This window comes from Mycetomoellerius zeteki, unplaced genomic scaffold, assembly GCF_001594055.1.
Source record: "Mycetomoellerius zeteki isolate Tzet28-1 unplaced genomic scaffold, Tzet1.0 scaffold415, whole genome shotgun sequence".
Classification (NCBI taxonomy): Eukaryota; Metazoa; Arthropoda; class Insecta; order Hymenoptera; family Formicidae; genus Mycetomoellerius; species Mycetomoellerius zeteki.
The window spans coordinates 2123330-2139309 of record NW_017257409.1 but is presented as its reverse complement, the minus strand read 5'-3'; the positions used below and the strand labels follow the sequence as shown (position 1 = coordinate 2139309).

Below are 15980 nucleotides of genomic sequence, written 5' to 3'. Positions count from 1 at the left end.
GTGTCATTTGTTTTTTTATTATTATTATTTAATAATTATAAAATATTTGATCTTCTTCAATAAATTATTAAAATTAGGTATTAATTAATTATTAGGTATGATATTATTAGGTATTAATTATTAGGTATATTATTAGTTAATGATTTCTTTTATTAATCTTATATTTTTAATTGTTTTCATTCATAAATTCAATACTTTCAAAGGAAATACGATAAAAAATACCTATAAAAAAGGTACGATTTAGGCGACCGGTTGCCTAAATCGTATTTTTTGCAGCATGTTACAAAAAGATTTATAATAAATTAATTTGTTATTGGTGGAAAATTAAACATGTAATAATAAGCGTCCAAAACCTCGAACTACAATTTTTAATGCTCATTTGCATATAAAATAGTGCCAAATGGAAAATATAATAAAAAATAAGTTAAGAGTGGTACGCATTCGGCAACTTTCCCCTATGTATTATATAAATATTCATTCTCGACTATTTTTCTCTTGCGACACGCACGTTGCGTGAAAGTCGAGTTTTATATGAAAAATTCCAGATGAAGTATATGAGGATTAGTTACAATCCTAAAGTTACAATCCCTAAACCTAAAAGAATCTCTCTTTGAAGTTGATACAATCATTACGTGCATCCTAGGCTTTAGAAAATCCCGCAATATTTAATCCCGTAACCTTCTCTTTGTTAATTTTTTTTATTGAACAAAGATATCAAAAATATATTTGCGGAAAGATTAGAAATGTTTTAAGCTAGGAAAATAAAACTATAAATAGTTTTTTTTATGCTAAAGAAATTCTGATAACTTATGTTGTGTATATGTATACTTTGTATAGGTAGTCTAGTCTAATGAAGAGAAATGTTGAAAATTTATTCGATTTTAATGAACTTTTCTAAAATTAACATTCTCTATTTGTTTATAGATATTATTCTATAAATATCTAATCTATTTATTAAAAAAGCGTATCTTCAGCACATTTAAGTTTTTTCTATAATATTTTATGTATATTATATATTTATATACCTTACTTACTTTTTATTTTAAAAAGTAATATCTATATCATGTTACTAAAAAATGATACATTTAAAAAAATTTTTTTATTTTACCTGAAAATTTATTTGTAATCGTAATTGTGAGCAATTTATATAACATTTTAGTGTGTAAAACATGAAATCTTGTAATATAAATATTATTGTGTTTTATAATATGAAATATATCTTGATTACATTTTTTTTTATTTGATTCCTTTTCTTCGGATACAATTTAATCAACTACAAAACGTATTGAGAATAAAAAGTAAAAAGAGTTTTTGGTTTGTGATTGCTATATATAATGCAGCACTAGCTATAAAGCAGTTTCTGGAATCTAGCGCAGTTCATCATACGTACGTGAACTATTATGAACTAATGTACACGTTGTTTCATCTAGTTTCCACTTTAGAAGGATACATATACGAGTTAAGGCCGCGCTCATGTACATGAAAATACGTTACGACATATTACAGTAATAAAGCGGTCAATGGAGTGCAAGGTTGCCGATGAGTATTTTTATACGGTGACCGGCGTCGTAGTTCTATTTATGGTATACGCGAAGGCAGGTCGCTATATAATTATAGATGAATGAGATATAGATCAGTAATATATTTCGATTATAGATAGTGAAATTATAACAATTACAGATTAGAACAATTCTAATATAGGGCTAAAAGCTAAATATCCTGCAGCTTAAAAGATTAACGTTACTGTCCGAGTGCTTTTCACTTAGAGATTGGGTTTATCTCTCTTTACATCCATATGAATTATTTCAGGCTGACGGAATTCTCCGCGATATTACAAATTACGTTTATGATATAGATTGATGTAGATTGTAATTTTGAAGAAGCTGTATGTTGAAACTGAATAGTCTGCATTAAATTATTTTCTATTCATAAAATTGACCTGTTCAAAATTACTAATTTGCATGAAAAAATTAGTTATTGTTATAACTTATGAACAATGCAAAGTATAAAAATTTCTTTTGCATTGTCGATTACTGCAATGAATTAAAAATACAGTAAAATGTTTATTTTACTTGCTGAAAAATTAATATACATATATTTATTAAAATGATGTAATGTTAAAATGAACTATTTAGTCTGTTTTATAAAAGTCGATTGATATATAAAAAAGTAAATAGTACCTATATGTAAACTCATAAAATATATTTGATAGATTTATACCTTTTAACGATTTTATTATTTTGTTATTTATTATTTAGTTGAACGTTCATAAAGTACTTTTCTGTCATAAAAAATGTGTGACATAAACTATTTTTTTGTTATAATAAAAAAGAAAAAATAACATGTGAGTTTCTACTTTATTTAATTTCAAGTGGATATGGCAAAAGGAGACATTTTTATCAACGACGAAAACAGCTGAATATTTCACGGAATGTTTTTTGTGCATAGTTGATGTACCTATCAGTTTCAAACAAAAGTTACATTACATTTGCTGAGGTACTGCTTTTAACTATCCACCAAAGATTTTGTGTAACAGGAAAACATTCTACTAAATATTTATAATTAAGTTTTTTCTTTTGTGTGAGTTCTCTCTCTCTCTTTCTATCTCTATCTTTTTACAGATTTTTTGCATGTCCGATGCGAACAACACATGATTTTTTTCACTATATAATCCCGAAGGGTTATTAAAGTTACCTAATAATTTATTTCAATCAAAAATAGTATACTAGAAATATACAGTATAGTATTGAATAAGTTCTCCATTGCAAATACATTGACAGATTTTGGTGAAAATTAGTAAATAAATTTGTATTGTAGATTTACATATCACAGACATGTAAATCAATTTCTTCTTCGTAACTCATACTACACAGTATTATACACGAAGGTATTTCGTTTTTTGTTAAAAATTATTTTTTATTTTTTTTGCACCCTGATAGAAAAATTTCACTGAAATTATTTTATGTTTTGAAACATTTTTTCAGCAAAATTTTAGCATTTTAGAAAAATTTCAGTTTAATTTCAGCGATTTTTAATTGAAAAATTCATTTTCAGCAAAATTTTAGCAAAATTTCAGAGAAATTTCAGCGATTTTTCAATATATTAGCTGAAAAATTCACTTTCAGTGAAATTTTAGCAAATTTTCAGCAATTTCGCTGAAATATTCCAAAACATTTAGAATCATTTCAGCAAAATTTTTTCACCAGGGTATGTTTGTATTTTTAAATTTTAACCTCACCAACACGCGTTTTTATTCAACACGCGTCTCTCGACCAAGGGGAGAGAGGGCAAATGCGACTTCAATCTTTTATACAATTTCAAAATTTCTGTTAACTTATCCCGCTGTGTGTGTACCCTATACGCAATTATTTCCTTTACGGAAGGAACTGAGAAGCAAACGTGTATAGGTTTTACGAGCACATGAATTTTTCCAAAATGAATTTTTCTACCCTTGGGGAAAAAACCAAAATAATTCACGGAAAAATTGGAAAAATTGGGTTTTTTTGATCCTTCAAAATTATAAACAAATTATTAAAATTTGAAAATCAAACAGTATCTTTCCACAAATTATTAAAAAATTTAAAAAAAATAGGATTTTACTGATATACAGGGTGTCCCATGGGAATGCGTTGAAACTAATCAGCTGTTATTTTTTAAGGTTATTGAAAAACTCAATTATTGAAAAAACAAAAATTGCGCTGAAAAAAGAGGAAAGTCTAAAAGTAAGTAATTTTTAATAAAATTTGTGTCTCCATATTTAATATTTAATTATTTAATTATTTAATTATTGATATTGAAGTTAATGTTATTATTACCAGTACTAAAAAAAGCTTAATAATAAATTTATGTGGCATAGTGCAGTAGCTATATTTTGCAGTAGGTGGAAAGTTCATAAAGTCGAGACAACTTTCCGAAACTCATTACTGTGAATTGGCCTTCTAGTGGCGACCCAATCCAGTCATATAGATATTTATTTCAATAAAATGAATATATTTTACTTCATTTAAGCTAGTCATTGTTCTCTTTGCGCGCTAAAATCGCTTTGCTGTCAACACATTAATTCACAATTCAATAGACGAATAATTACAGGTTTAATTTAACTGAACCTAATTGTTCACTTAATCATTTTTTCTTATACCGATATAATTGGATACATGCATACACAAAATTATTAACGTATAATGAGTTACAAATCATCCAGATGTAATATAATCCAAGTCTCATGTGAAATTTATTCCTGTTTGGTGTATCTAATATTTGGTATTTTCAATTTATGAATAATTTGATAAACAATATGACTGAGAGAGAGAGTTTACATAATTACATTAAATTTAACATAATTAAATTTGGAACTTTTTGTAACTCTAAGCAATATTATTGTAATTAAATTATGATAATTCCAAACAAATAGATAAAGGAAAATAATCATTAACATCCGTTAATAAGTACTTCACTGATTATTTTTCTTTATCTACTTGTTTGGAATTATCATAATTTAATTACAATAATATTGCTTAGAGTTAATGTTATTTTAAGAATTTTTTTTTAAATAATAGCTAAATAAATTTTATGAAATCTATTTGGTACTATATATTTATTATTGCTTTTTGTTTGTTGTGGAAAATTTTTTGAGTGATTTTATTGCCACGTGTAAAGAATGGTTTTGTTGAAGTGTTTCAAAATTTAGCTATATATGTATATAGATATACAGATTTGAAAATAATTTTGTTGAACTATCAAAATAATTATGTAAAACGCTCAAGTTAGTTGTTAAAATATCAAAATTTGATGTATTATTGCTCATTATGCTTAAGTTTTTTATATATTTATTTTGATGATCCAACAAAATTATTTTCAGATATGTATCCAACTAAATTTTTAGATGTATCAGCGAAATTTTCGAAAGTTTTGAATATTTTAAATGTTAAAAAGTAATTTTTTTCATTGTATGACTTAAATCTTTTTTAATAATAAGTGTCGCATCGAAAAGATCAACTGTTTTTATTATTTATTAATTGATAATTAAATGGACCTTTTTATAAACTTCTAATTTATTCTTCTTATTGATTTACAGAATGTATTTATAGAATTATCTATTTATTTATATCATTAAATATTTATATGAATGCATATTGTATGTTAATGTATTTCGAAAGTTATATCATATATAACGTGTATATCATATAACATTTCTACTTTAATTGTTGCACAAGTCAATTCTTGAAATTAAGATAAAATTATTTATGATATACTAAAAGCAAACATCAACAATAAATCACGTTTCAATAGTAAATCGATTTTATTCTTCATATCTTTGATCAATACTTTCAATGAGATAAATTGCATTGGTTTTACTGTGCATCTGCAGTGAGAAGTCTGATGTGGCTCGCAAATGTCACCTCGCGATTCCCAGAACGCAATTTCAATTGGAAATCGCTGACGATCTCCGTGAACCACATCCCTATGCGATGTAATTAGAAACGGCGTCGTAATGAAGCTGTCAATTATCTTCCGACGATACAGCAGGTCGTTTCTATTCTCGATTTGTCGCATCGAAACGACGATCCCAAATGACGATTAATTGATGGCTATTAACACTTGATTTATAAACTTGCTCAGTTTAAAGGACTGGTCTTTTAAAATGATGAATGATGAAATACATATTTTACTTACTTTAAACATAGTAATTTGATTGTGATTTAAAACAACTCATATTTTGAGTACAAAATTTTGTTTTTATTAAAAATTTTTTTGTCAGTTCTTTTTTTCTAATAACTTAATTATTGAAATAGTATTTTTGTACGCAATAAATCTCATATATACGGATATCGTAGATTCAATTCAAATCTGATTCTCATCACAGTCCTCATTCGATAGCCTTAAAAGAGTTAGAGAATGTTTTTGATCTGACTGCGAACAGGATTTATCTGCAAAAATTACGAGTTCAATCAGCGTAAATGCGTTCTTTTAGCTCGAGTGTCCTCGAAACAGGAACATCGGTTGCATCGGCCCACGTATTTTGTCAGTGACATTACTCACAGCCCACTAAACGGGCTTTTCTCGTCTACACGGCCGATCGCGTTAAATTACCACACATCGCGGAGACTGCGGCGATATTCGCGTGCAAAACTCGAGTGATATTGATACATTTCGCTTTGTATCGTTCGCAGAATCGATAGATGCTCCTGTGGAGCTTGAAGGATTTGCATTCCTGTCGAATCATTCAAACTCGACAATTTTTCACCAATGCATCGTTTCGCTCAATGTTCTGTGGAATTTCCGAATTGGCTGGATACATTGCGTATATGTCACTTTCTATTAGATCTTTCAAACTCAATGATTTTCAGACATTGTCCAACATGATATCTTTTTTATATCAATAAAAAACATTGAATATCACATCAATATATGGAATAAGTGAAAACTTTCTATTTTGTTTGCTGATGCTAATTTTGCAGCTATCACAACAAAGTAAATGATGTACTTACATTAATTTTAGAAATTATGTCTTTACATTAATTTGAGTATAAAATCATTAGACTTTTTTGTTATTAGAGATCTTTTACTAATAATAAAATGAAAATTTTAAGACGTTAATATAAAATTGAAACACAAATAATTAATTGCTTTGCTGTAGAATTAAATTTAATAGATATTAATGAGAAATCCTTAAGAATTATTCTTTTTCAATTGTCATGATCTTTGGAGATATCTTAAAATAAAAATAAAAATAACACAATCCGTAAAGGCCATACGAGTCACGGGCTGATGAAGGTGCCAACGATTAATTTCAATCTTAATTAATAATTAATGTGTAGAATCCTCTTTATTGAACGTTTCGACTCACTTTGGAGTCCTCCTCAACAATACATATGTGTAATTAATGTTGAATATTCCGTCAACATGAGTCACTCACAGGTTCCCGACTGTAGTGGATCCTCAAACGGAACATTCAACATGTTTCATGAGCTTTGTAAGTTTATATTAACAACAATTAAATCTGATCTTCATTATATACATTTAGTTAATTTCAGTCTCACATCTCCGAATAATGTAACGTGTTTGTCGAACATTTTATAATTTGTACGTTACAACAATTAAATCTGATCTTCATTATATACATTTAGTTAATTTCAGTCTCACATCTCCGAATAATGTAACGTGTTTGTCGAACATTATTCGGAGATGTGAGACTGAAATTAACTAAATGTATATAATGAAGATCAGATTTAATTGTTGTCAATATAAACACAAAGCTCATGAAACATGTTGAATGTTCCGTTTGAGGATCCACTATAATCGGGAACCTGTGAGTGACTCATGTTGACGGAATACTCAACATATTAATTACACATATGTACTCGTATTGTTGAGGAGGACTCCAAAGTGAGTCGAAACGTTCAATAAAGAGGATTCTACACATTAATGATTAATTAAGATTGAAATTAATCGTTGGCACCTTCATCAGCCCGTGACTCGTATGACCTTTACGGATTGTGTTATTTTTATTTTTACTTTGGAGATATATTATGTCATACTTTAAACACAATCTTGTCTTGTACGTATTCTTAACACTGAAAGCTTAGCACTTAGATATGATTATTTATTATAACGTTATCATTAAACCGTTTTATTTATTTTTACATACTTACTTTTTATTTATTTTATTAATTTTATTTTATTACATTTTACGAAGTAAATTATTATCTTATTGCAGAGAATTACTTATTAATTACAAATTTTTATATTTTATTTTGAACATACCAACTTCACATTTATACAAAAGACTAGCTCCTTCAAGCGTAGCACAATTTTCATAAGTTGAATCTTTATAAACATTGCACTGAATCCAGTCTCCAATAAAATGTTCTCTGCAGATGACGCAATTAGTTTTGTCATCATCTTGTTTAATGTTTTCCTTAAACACTAATATTTTTTTACGGCATTCGCTGACTTTTGTTTTTTATCTTTATTTTCATTCTTACTTAGATTATCCAATATTGTCCGTCACTTCATTGTCTAATACTACCCGAACGACTTGCGATGAAAAAGCAACACTATAAAACGAGCAGCTTTAAAACAAGCAAGGTTTTAAATCCATAACTTCGTGCCAACGTAAACAGCAGCTGTACAACAAAATACACAATAACACTGTCTTTATTATCGATATAGAGAAGTTCCGTCTCTCACGTATATGGACTTGTTACTTGCTAGTGGCTTAATAAATGATTTAAACAATTCTTGTCTCATACTAGCCTCTGTACAATATATTACCCGACCTTCCCCTGTATCACATATTTATGTCAAGAAAATCTGTTTGAAGTGTAAATAAAAAGTAAAAAACTTTAATTCTCTCTTTAGATTTAAAGTCTAAAGATAAAAATAGTTCAATGTTGAAAGAGTATATTTTCTTTTATATATATTTAAGATATAATTTTTATAATGTATGGAAAAAGAAAGGCAATAAACATAAACGCTGACATACTTTAAAAACAACACCCAGAATTACAAATCTTAACACAATCATTTAACATAATTAAGTTTGTTTGTTTATTTGTAATTTTTAAAACATTCTGCACGATACTGAAATAATAAATGAAAAAATGTAGGAACAAGGTAGGAAATAAGTATGCTCGAATATTGTAGAGGGAAAAAATAAAATCCGAATACTAAAAAGGTATAAGTAAAATGAATAAACATATTAGTGCGAGCATTCGTTCTATAAAAAAGAAATATCGTATTTGTCTGCCGTTAATAATATTTTATCATTTTATTGCGAGTTTTTTTATTTTTAAAAAGAAATATTTTAAATTCTATAATACATCGATACGTATTAAATTCATTACACATTAATGTAGATATGTATGTGAAAAAGATAACACTTTTTTTATTTAAGATAAAGATGGAGATAATATATATTCTAATAATCTAAAAATAAGATGAAATGAATTCTTTTTGTAGATAATTATCTAGATAATTTGATAACTGCAAATATTAAACATGATGGTTCATTTGTTAATAATTGTTAGATTTCTTTTCATAGTAAGTAAAAAAATCTGTATAAAACTTTGTCAAATAAAATTATATCAGAAATATATAACAGAAATTACTCCATCGATTTTATGAAATAAAAAAAAACAATTAATTCTTAGTACGACAGATACAATATCATTGTAAAAAAATTGGTTAACGAGTTCATGAATCTTTGTCAACTTGTTCCTTCAAACATGAAAGTGCATGCAACACTGGTTCATTCGTCTCGATCGGCATCGTTTCTTCCATCAGCTTTCCACGTTTGCCGAGGACGAATAGCCTAGGTCAGGCATTCGTGACGTTATGTGGGTCAAAGAACCAGTTCAACAACTGGGAACGATACCATACGACAGACCGCCTGTCGACGCCGGCCCGATGACGTCACGCGACGCTATTCTCGGCGCAACGCCGACGCATTTACCGCGGTTAAAAATAAAGACTGCAGCGGTGCACCACCAAGTGCGCAAGATGACAGCCGGCCAATAAAATCGGCTTGCTCGCTTCGCTGCAGTACTAACAATAACAATAATGACGGTCATTGCACGCAGACAATTTGGTTCCTTGACCTGAAGTTTAATTCGGACGTATAACAAATGCGAGGATAATAAATAACATGATCAATAACGATCAGTTAATTAAATAAAACAACTTAACGTCTTAATTATCAAATCTTATATTAACTATAGGTAACATTAAATGTTAAATAAGGATAAATGATGAATCTGAGACATTGGAGGCATCCGAGCGACGTTTCCGAACGCATCCAATATACTAACGTAATTGTGTGTTTAAATTTCATCTTAAATATCATACACAATTAAAATTGTCCGATAACTAAATAACAAAATGCAGGTTAAATTTCTCATAATATTTAAATATATAATATACACTGAAAAGATTTACACACATTAAAACTAAATCTTAGTATTTCATTTCTTTGAATAGTACTGAGTAAACTGTAAATTTATTTACGGTAAATAAGTATTTACCGAATAAAAAAATAATAATTAAATCAAATTAATGGTCCTTGTATTAAATAAATATGTGTGTACACAGAGAGAAAAATGTTTGGTATTTGTAACTATAATTATATATTACTATAATTATAGTTACAAATATCAAACATTTTTCTCTCTGTGTACATTTAATAAACATTTATAAAATTATTCAAACAAATATTTATTAAAATTTAATATTTTTCTCATATAACATAGACAAATATCAAATATAAGCACCATATATATGTGAAATACACTTTTTAGAAAAACACTATCGAAAATAGGTTATTGTATAATTTACATCATAGTCAACGCATACCAATTTCCATAATGGATCTTACATGTTGCTCTATAATGCTGAAAGGAAATGACTCGTGGATATAATGCAATAGACAGTAGATAGCAATAATGAGAATTTGAATGGTGTATATACAGCACACACTGTTGCGCTGTTTGATTAGTCATACGATAATATAGCGACATTTCTTGTCATTGCTTTGATCTTGAGATAGTTCCAGTCGAACAACAAGTTTTCCTATACCGATATATGTAGATATTCCCTTATGATATTACATGTCATATATATATATAAATGCAAATGTCGATACAGATATAATGCATAAGATTGCTTTGCTATAGAATGTTATAACAGAGTTTATCGAAAAAATAAGAATTTTCGATATACCTATGTTAGAAGCAGTTGCATATCTTACATAAAAACGAGTATATATACGGAAATTATTATATGTTATTGAATATAATTGAAAATTTATTGAATATGGTTAAAAGTTATTGAATATTATTATGTAAAGTTAGATAATATATATGTACGTTATAGTTAATATCTACGAAAAGTTTGCGAAATCAGTTAATAATAATGTTGTTGTATTTCTGCTTCCAGAGTTCGCGTTGAGTATTATGTGAATGAAAATACATTCAAGGAACGACTGCAGTTGTACTTCATCAAGAATCAACGTTCGAGTAAGTAAATATTGATTATGTATGGTATGTTTATAGTAAATTTTAAGTTGTAGATATGTGTAACAAAAGAGAGAAGTTTTTATAGAAAGTTACAAGATTTCGTAAATTCAACTACTACAATTTACATCGTCAATCATAGAAGTGTTAATTAAATTTGTATTTCAACGTATTCTGTTTTATTCTATATTTCTGTGATAAAAGCCGTGATACGATTGTTACAAAATTAATTGCTATAAAAATTTGCTACAATTCATATATGATATCATTGATACATTTGATATCACACATACATACACACATCTCTCATTGTACAGAGAGATTCGCTATCATAAACTCGTATCTATAGTTCTATCTCACGCTATTTGATAGCATTATTACATTCTGTACTATATTGTGACACGTGAAATACATACAATAAAATATATATGTGTCACGTTTTATCTATCTATTATTACATAACTTTCCAAATTTTCTGCTTTATTAACAACTGTAAATATTAATATTTCAAAATATTATTACAATTTGGTATTTTAAATAAAATATAACAACAAGGTACATGTATATGAAGATGAAAATGTTTTTAATAAAAGTAATGATATAACTTCCAAGATAAGTTTAACTACATCGCCGTATCATTGTTACATTTCTACCAAATTTGTCGGCGGAAATAGCCAGATTGTCGTCAACAGTCTTCTGGCTTGCCGCGAAGCGATCTCGATTGCTTCCTTTTGAAATAGCGAAGCCGTTCCAAAAGCAATCTTAAGAATATCACCACCATCTCTGTGGATATTCTGAAAGAGCACAATTGTGCTCTTTTGGAACTGTGATGACGGTAACCGTTAATAGATATTGTGCCACTATACGAATTTCTTTTTGCTAGTGTTGGCCTTTGCATCTGACTTATGCATTAAGATGTAAATCCAACAGGTCAACGCTTTATTGCTCTTTGTGAAGTTTGTCGCGGGCAACTGGTTAAAGCATCTCATTAAAGCTATCAATACTCGGTCAATACTCGACCTAAGCATAGACCAATCCTACATAACAATAAGTCTTATTGCTTGTAAATTTTAATATCTTTTCATTATATACTATGCTATACACTCTATGTTTTTTGAAGCGATTGTTTATCATGTTTAATTTCCGACAAATAGTTTTCTCAAATTATTCTTTTATCTTATAAAACTTTCACTGTAATTATCAAATTTAGAAATATTTTCGGTTTATAACTAAATAATTTTACAAAGCGTTGGCCACTTTTATTTTTAATGAAAGATATTTCGGCATTAGATTTAACTTAAGATAAAAATGTTGAAGAGAAGAGATATTAATATTTTAAGAATTTTTATATGAAAAGAGAACTACTGAAAGTTTTGAAAATATTGAAAGAAAGTATTTATATCTAGAATTTAGTAACAGAAGGTAGTGTAAAGACGTTTCAATTACTTTTTAAGATTCACATTTATAATTTAGATTGTAAATCTAACATACATATATCTATTATATAAAGTTATAAATTGAAGTATGTTATATTTTATTACTTATATTTAACATATGAAAAAGGAAAAGAAAAGAAAAAACTAAGACAAATTATATACTTACTAAAAAAAAAAAGAGAAATGAATTGAATGAATTACAACAGAAATGTAAATTAAATGAAAATGTAAAAGTCAACAAAAAAAATGAAATTTATATTTCAGGCTTGAGAATACGACTTGCCAATCTCTTCTTCAAGCTCTTAACATGCTTCCTGTATATATTCAGGGTTATTACCGACAACGATCCAACGTTCGCAGCATGGTAAGCTACATTAAATATTCAAGTAAATCCTTTTAAGCGTGAACTTTGCATTAAACTTAATCATGTCCACATTTGAATTTTTCAAATTCGAATATTATCATAGATTTTTGGACTGTTCGAAAATCGTTCGTTATCTGTCTAAATTGGATTTATTTTTATTTTTTAATTTGCGTGTGTGTGTGGGAGGAAGAAGAGAGTTTCATATTTTTTCGCTTCATTTATTTTACACAAATAAAAAGGAAAGCATCTGAGTGTTTTATGGAACAGAGAATGAACAATTTTTTTTACATTTCCTTTCGATTTCGAATTGTTTGGTAAAAAAAATCATTAAGTGTTTCTATTATTAAGTTGTTGACATAAATTTTATTTTTTTATTAAAAGTAGAAATATATTCACGTTAGTGGAAGAATTCTAGAATAAAAGAAAATGTAAGAAATCTGGAACATCCTATGTAGCAGCATGAATTGCAATGCTGAAAATAAAGAGATTCTTTTGGTTTCATTCCGTTTCGTCGCCGACGGACGATTTTCTAGAAAAATTTTATCTTCCTAGGTAGGAGTTCGCTCTAACATGTGAGCAACGCGATATTCATGCACGATTACAATATTATGCAGCATTTCTATCATGGCTCAGAATAAGACGCAAATAAGATAGTACGACAATTACGATGCGACGTGTTATTGTTTGCATGCCTGAGAATGGCACAATGTTTCCAAAGATTTTACAATATATCTCTTTGTATAATATTTTCGAATAAATAATAATTTGTACCTTATATCCGGACATTATTAATATTTTGTAACTAGTACAAATATTAATTTAGTACTTGTACGGGATGAACCATCATTTCTCTCTTTTATAAATACTATTTCATAAACATGAGATAACCTTTTTAACCTAGAGATAATCTTCTTAACAAAAGTTTAAGAAATTTATTACGATAATAATTTTACATAAGATTGTAATCTTTATTATTAGCTTTTTGTTAGATAAATTACAAATTTTAATCGATATATTTTAATTTCTTAAAGAGTTTTTATCTTCTATTTTTTAAACTTCTATTTTTTAAAATTTATCACAATCTTTTAATATGTGAAGCAATTTTATAATTAAAATCAATAATTCTATTGAAAGAGAATCCATCTAAGTTTTTTATAAAATGATCTTAATCAAATTACCCTATTCTGAGATATGTTGTAATATTTTGTGATTCTGCGACCAAATGTTTCCATTACCACAACTACAGAAAGTCAAAAGATAAGGAAGATTGAAACTCTGAAGAATCTGACATGATCTGACAATGAACTGTTATCTCTCTTTAAGATAACATAATGTATTTCTTTATGTAATATAATATGTAAACATGCACGTACATTTGTAAGAAATGTGTGAGGTTCTTTTTGTTAAAAAACTATTGACTCTAAATTTTTGAAGAAAACTATTATTGATGGAAACAGCAATCTTAGTAAAAGTATATAGACATATAAAATTTCGACACGAAAATTTTAATAAAAAATACGGTTTTGATGGACTGTATAAACTTTTTTCGACATTCGGTATTTTATTCTTTCTATTCTTTCATGTGATGTGATACTTGAGGGTATCCTTCAATGCGATCCAAACGATGTACTCGATATCGAAAATCTATCGAATTCGTGCACGCCAAATACTGCGCGACAATCCATCTCTCTCTATTCACACACTCATCCGTCACTTATAATCCTTCTTTCTCTATCTCTTCCTAGTTACGGTTGTATACCCGGCAACAAGACCGAGTTTCTCGCGTCGCAGAACTTGACGGAGGAGGAATTCCAGGAACACCCGACCATCAATTGGGATGCGATCTTATGGGTCAGAAGACCCTTAGAGTTATGGGTTGTCCAAGTCATCTTGGCTATGGTGTCGTTAACCGAAGCTTTGCTACTTGCCTACCTCGGTTACAAGGTACGTCATCTTTCCCTCCCACAAATAAATTCTGTTTTTATTACTCGATATTCGATTGCCTAAGCACACTCGTTATTTTATTGGCTTGCTCACCGAAGAAGTTTATGGTTTATACGATCAAAATATTTCTCTTCTCTCTCTTTACTCAGAATTTCCAAGTAGTAGTTGAACCTCATGTTTATTTAAGCGTAAAATAAAAAAATCGTGTCTTACATAGCTATTAGCTTACTAATTCTTTTAGTAGTTGTACAAAGAAAATTAACTAATAGCCAAGGAAAAAAACTATAGTAGCTGTCTATTCTGGACTAAATAGCAAATAAAAAAATAAAATAAAATATTTACCTTTTTTTATTGAAGATTATTTTTCTTCTTTAACATTTTATTTATCTAATCCCCAGACAACACAATTTAAATGAAAAATTCTTTTATACCTGGTAGGACACAAAACTCCTGACTTTGAGTTTTTTACTTCACATACTGCGCTATTACTACGTTATTGATAAAGACATTTCGTATTGTCTAAATAACACAGTTATATAATTTTCTAATAATATTTAATTCAATGAGTGAAATAAACACACAATTTGGGTTATAAATTATATTTTTCCGTATTTTTATTATTAATTTGATTAAAACTGTAAAGAAAACTCTCCCGTGTAGAAATGAATCTAGTCGATTTGATTCAAGACCTAGTAGATATAATAGTAACGATTAGATAAATTTTCTAATTTATCACTGGGTAGTTACCAGTTGCATATTCATAGTAGCTAGATTGTATGTTTCAGATACAACAGCATCCTTTATTACTATATTTTTAATGTTGTAACTAGAGAGCAATTACATTACAAAAACTGATTATGAATATGCAACTAGTAACTACCCAGTGACGAGTTGGAAAACTTATCTATTCGTTATTATCTACTAGATCTTGAATGAGGTTGACAAGATTTATTTCTACATTGGTAATTAGACTAGGTTAGAATGTAAAGCAAAAATGTATATTAAAATTTTCTCCTATTATAAAGTCACTTATACAGGGTGTTTCCAAATTAAATGGCAAAACTTCGGGAGCGTGTAGAGGAGTAAAAACTAAGAAAAAAAGTCCTATGGACATATGCTCCTTTTTGTTTTGTTTCGCAGGAAATCACGAAAAAAGAAAAAAATATATTTAATTTATTATTTTAATTATTTTATTTATAAACTTTTTAATGAAGATTTTGTTCGAAA

The 15980-nt window shown here is 28.1% G+C and overlaps 1 protein-coding gene across 1 annotated transcript in view; it reads left to right on the top strand.

Annotated features, from left to right (window-relative positions):
• SLO2 (slowpoke 2) overlaps positions 1-15980 on the top strand; it is a 104453-nt gene that overhangs the window by 40856 nt on the left and 47617 nt on the right. Inside the window, 3 exon segments of the mRNA XM_018453866.1 lie at positions 10933-11012; positions 12710-12809; positions 14555-14753. Coding sequence (XP_018309368.1) covers positions 10933-11012; positions 12710-12809; positions 14555-14753 — 379 coding nt within the window.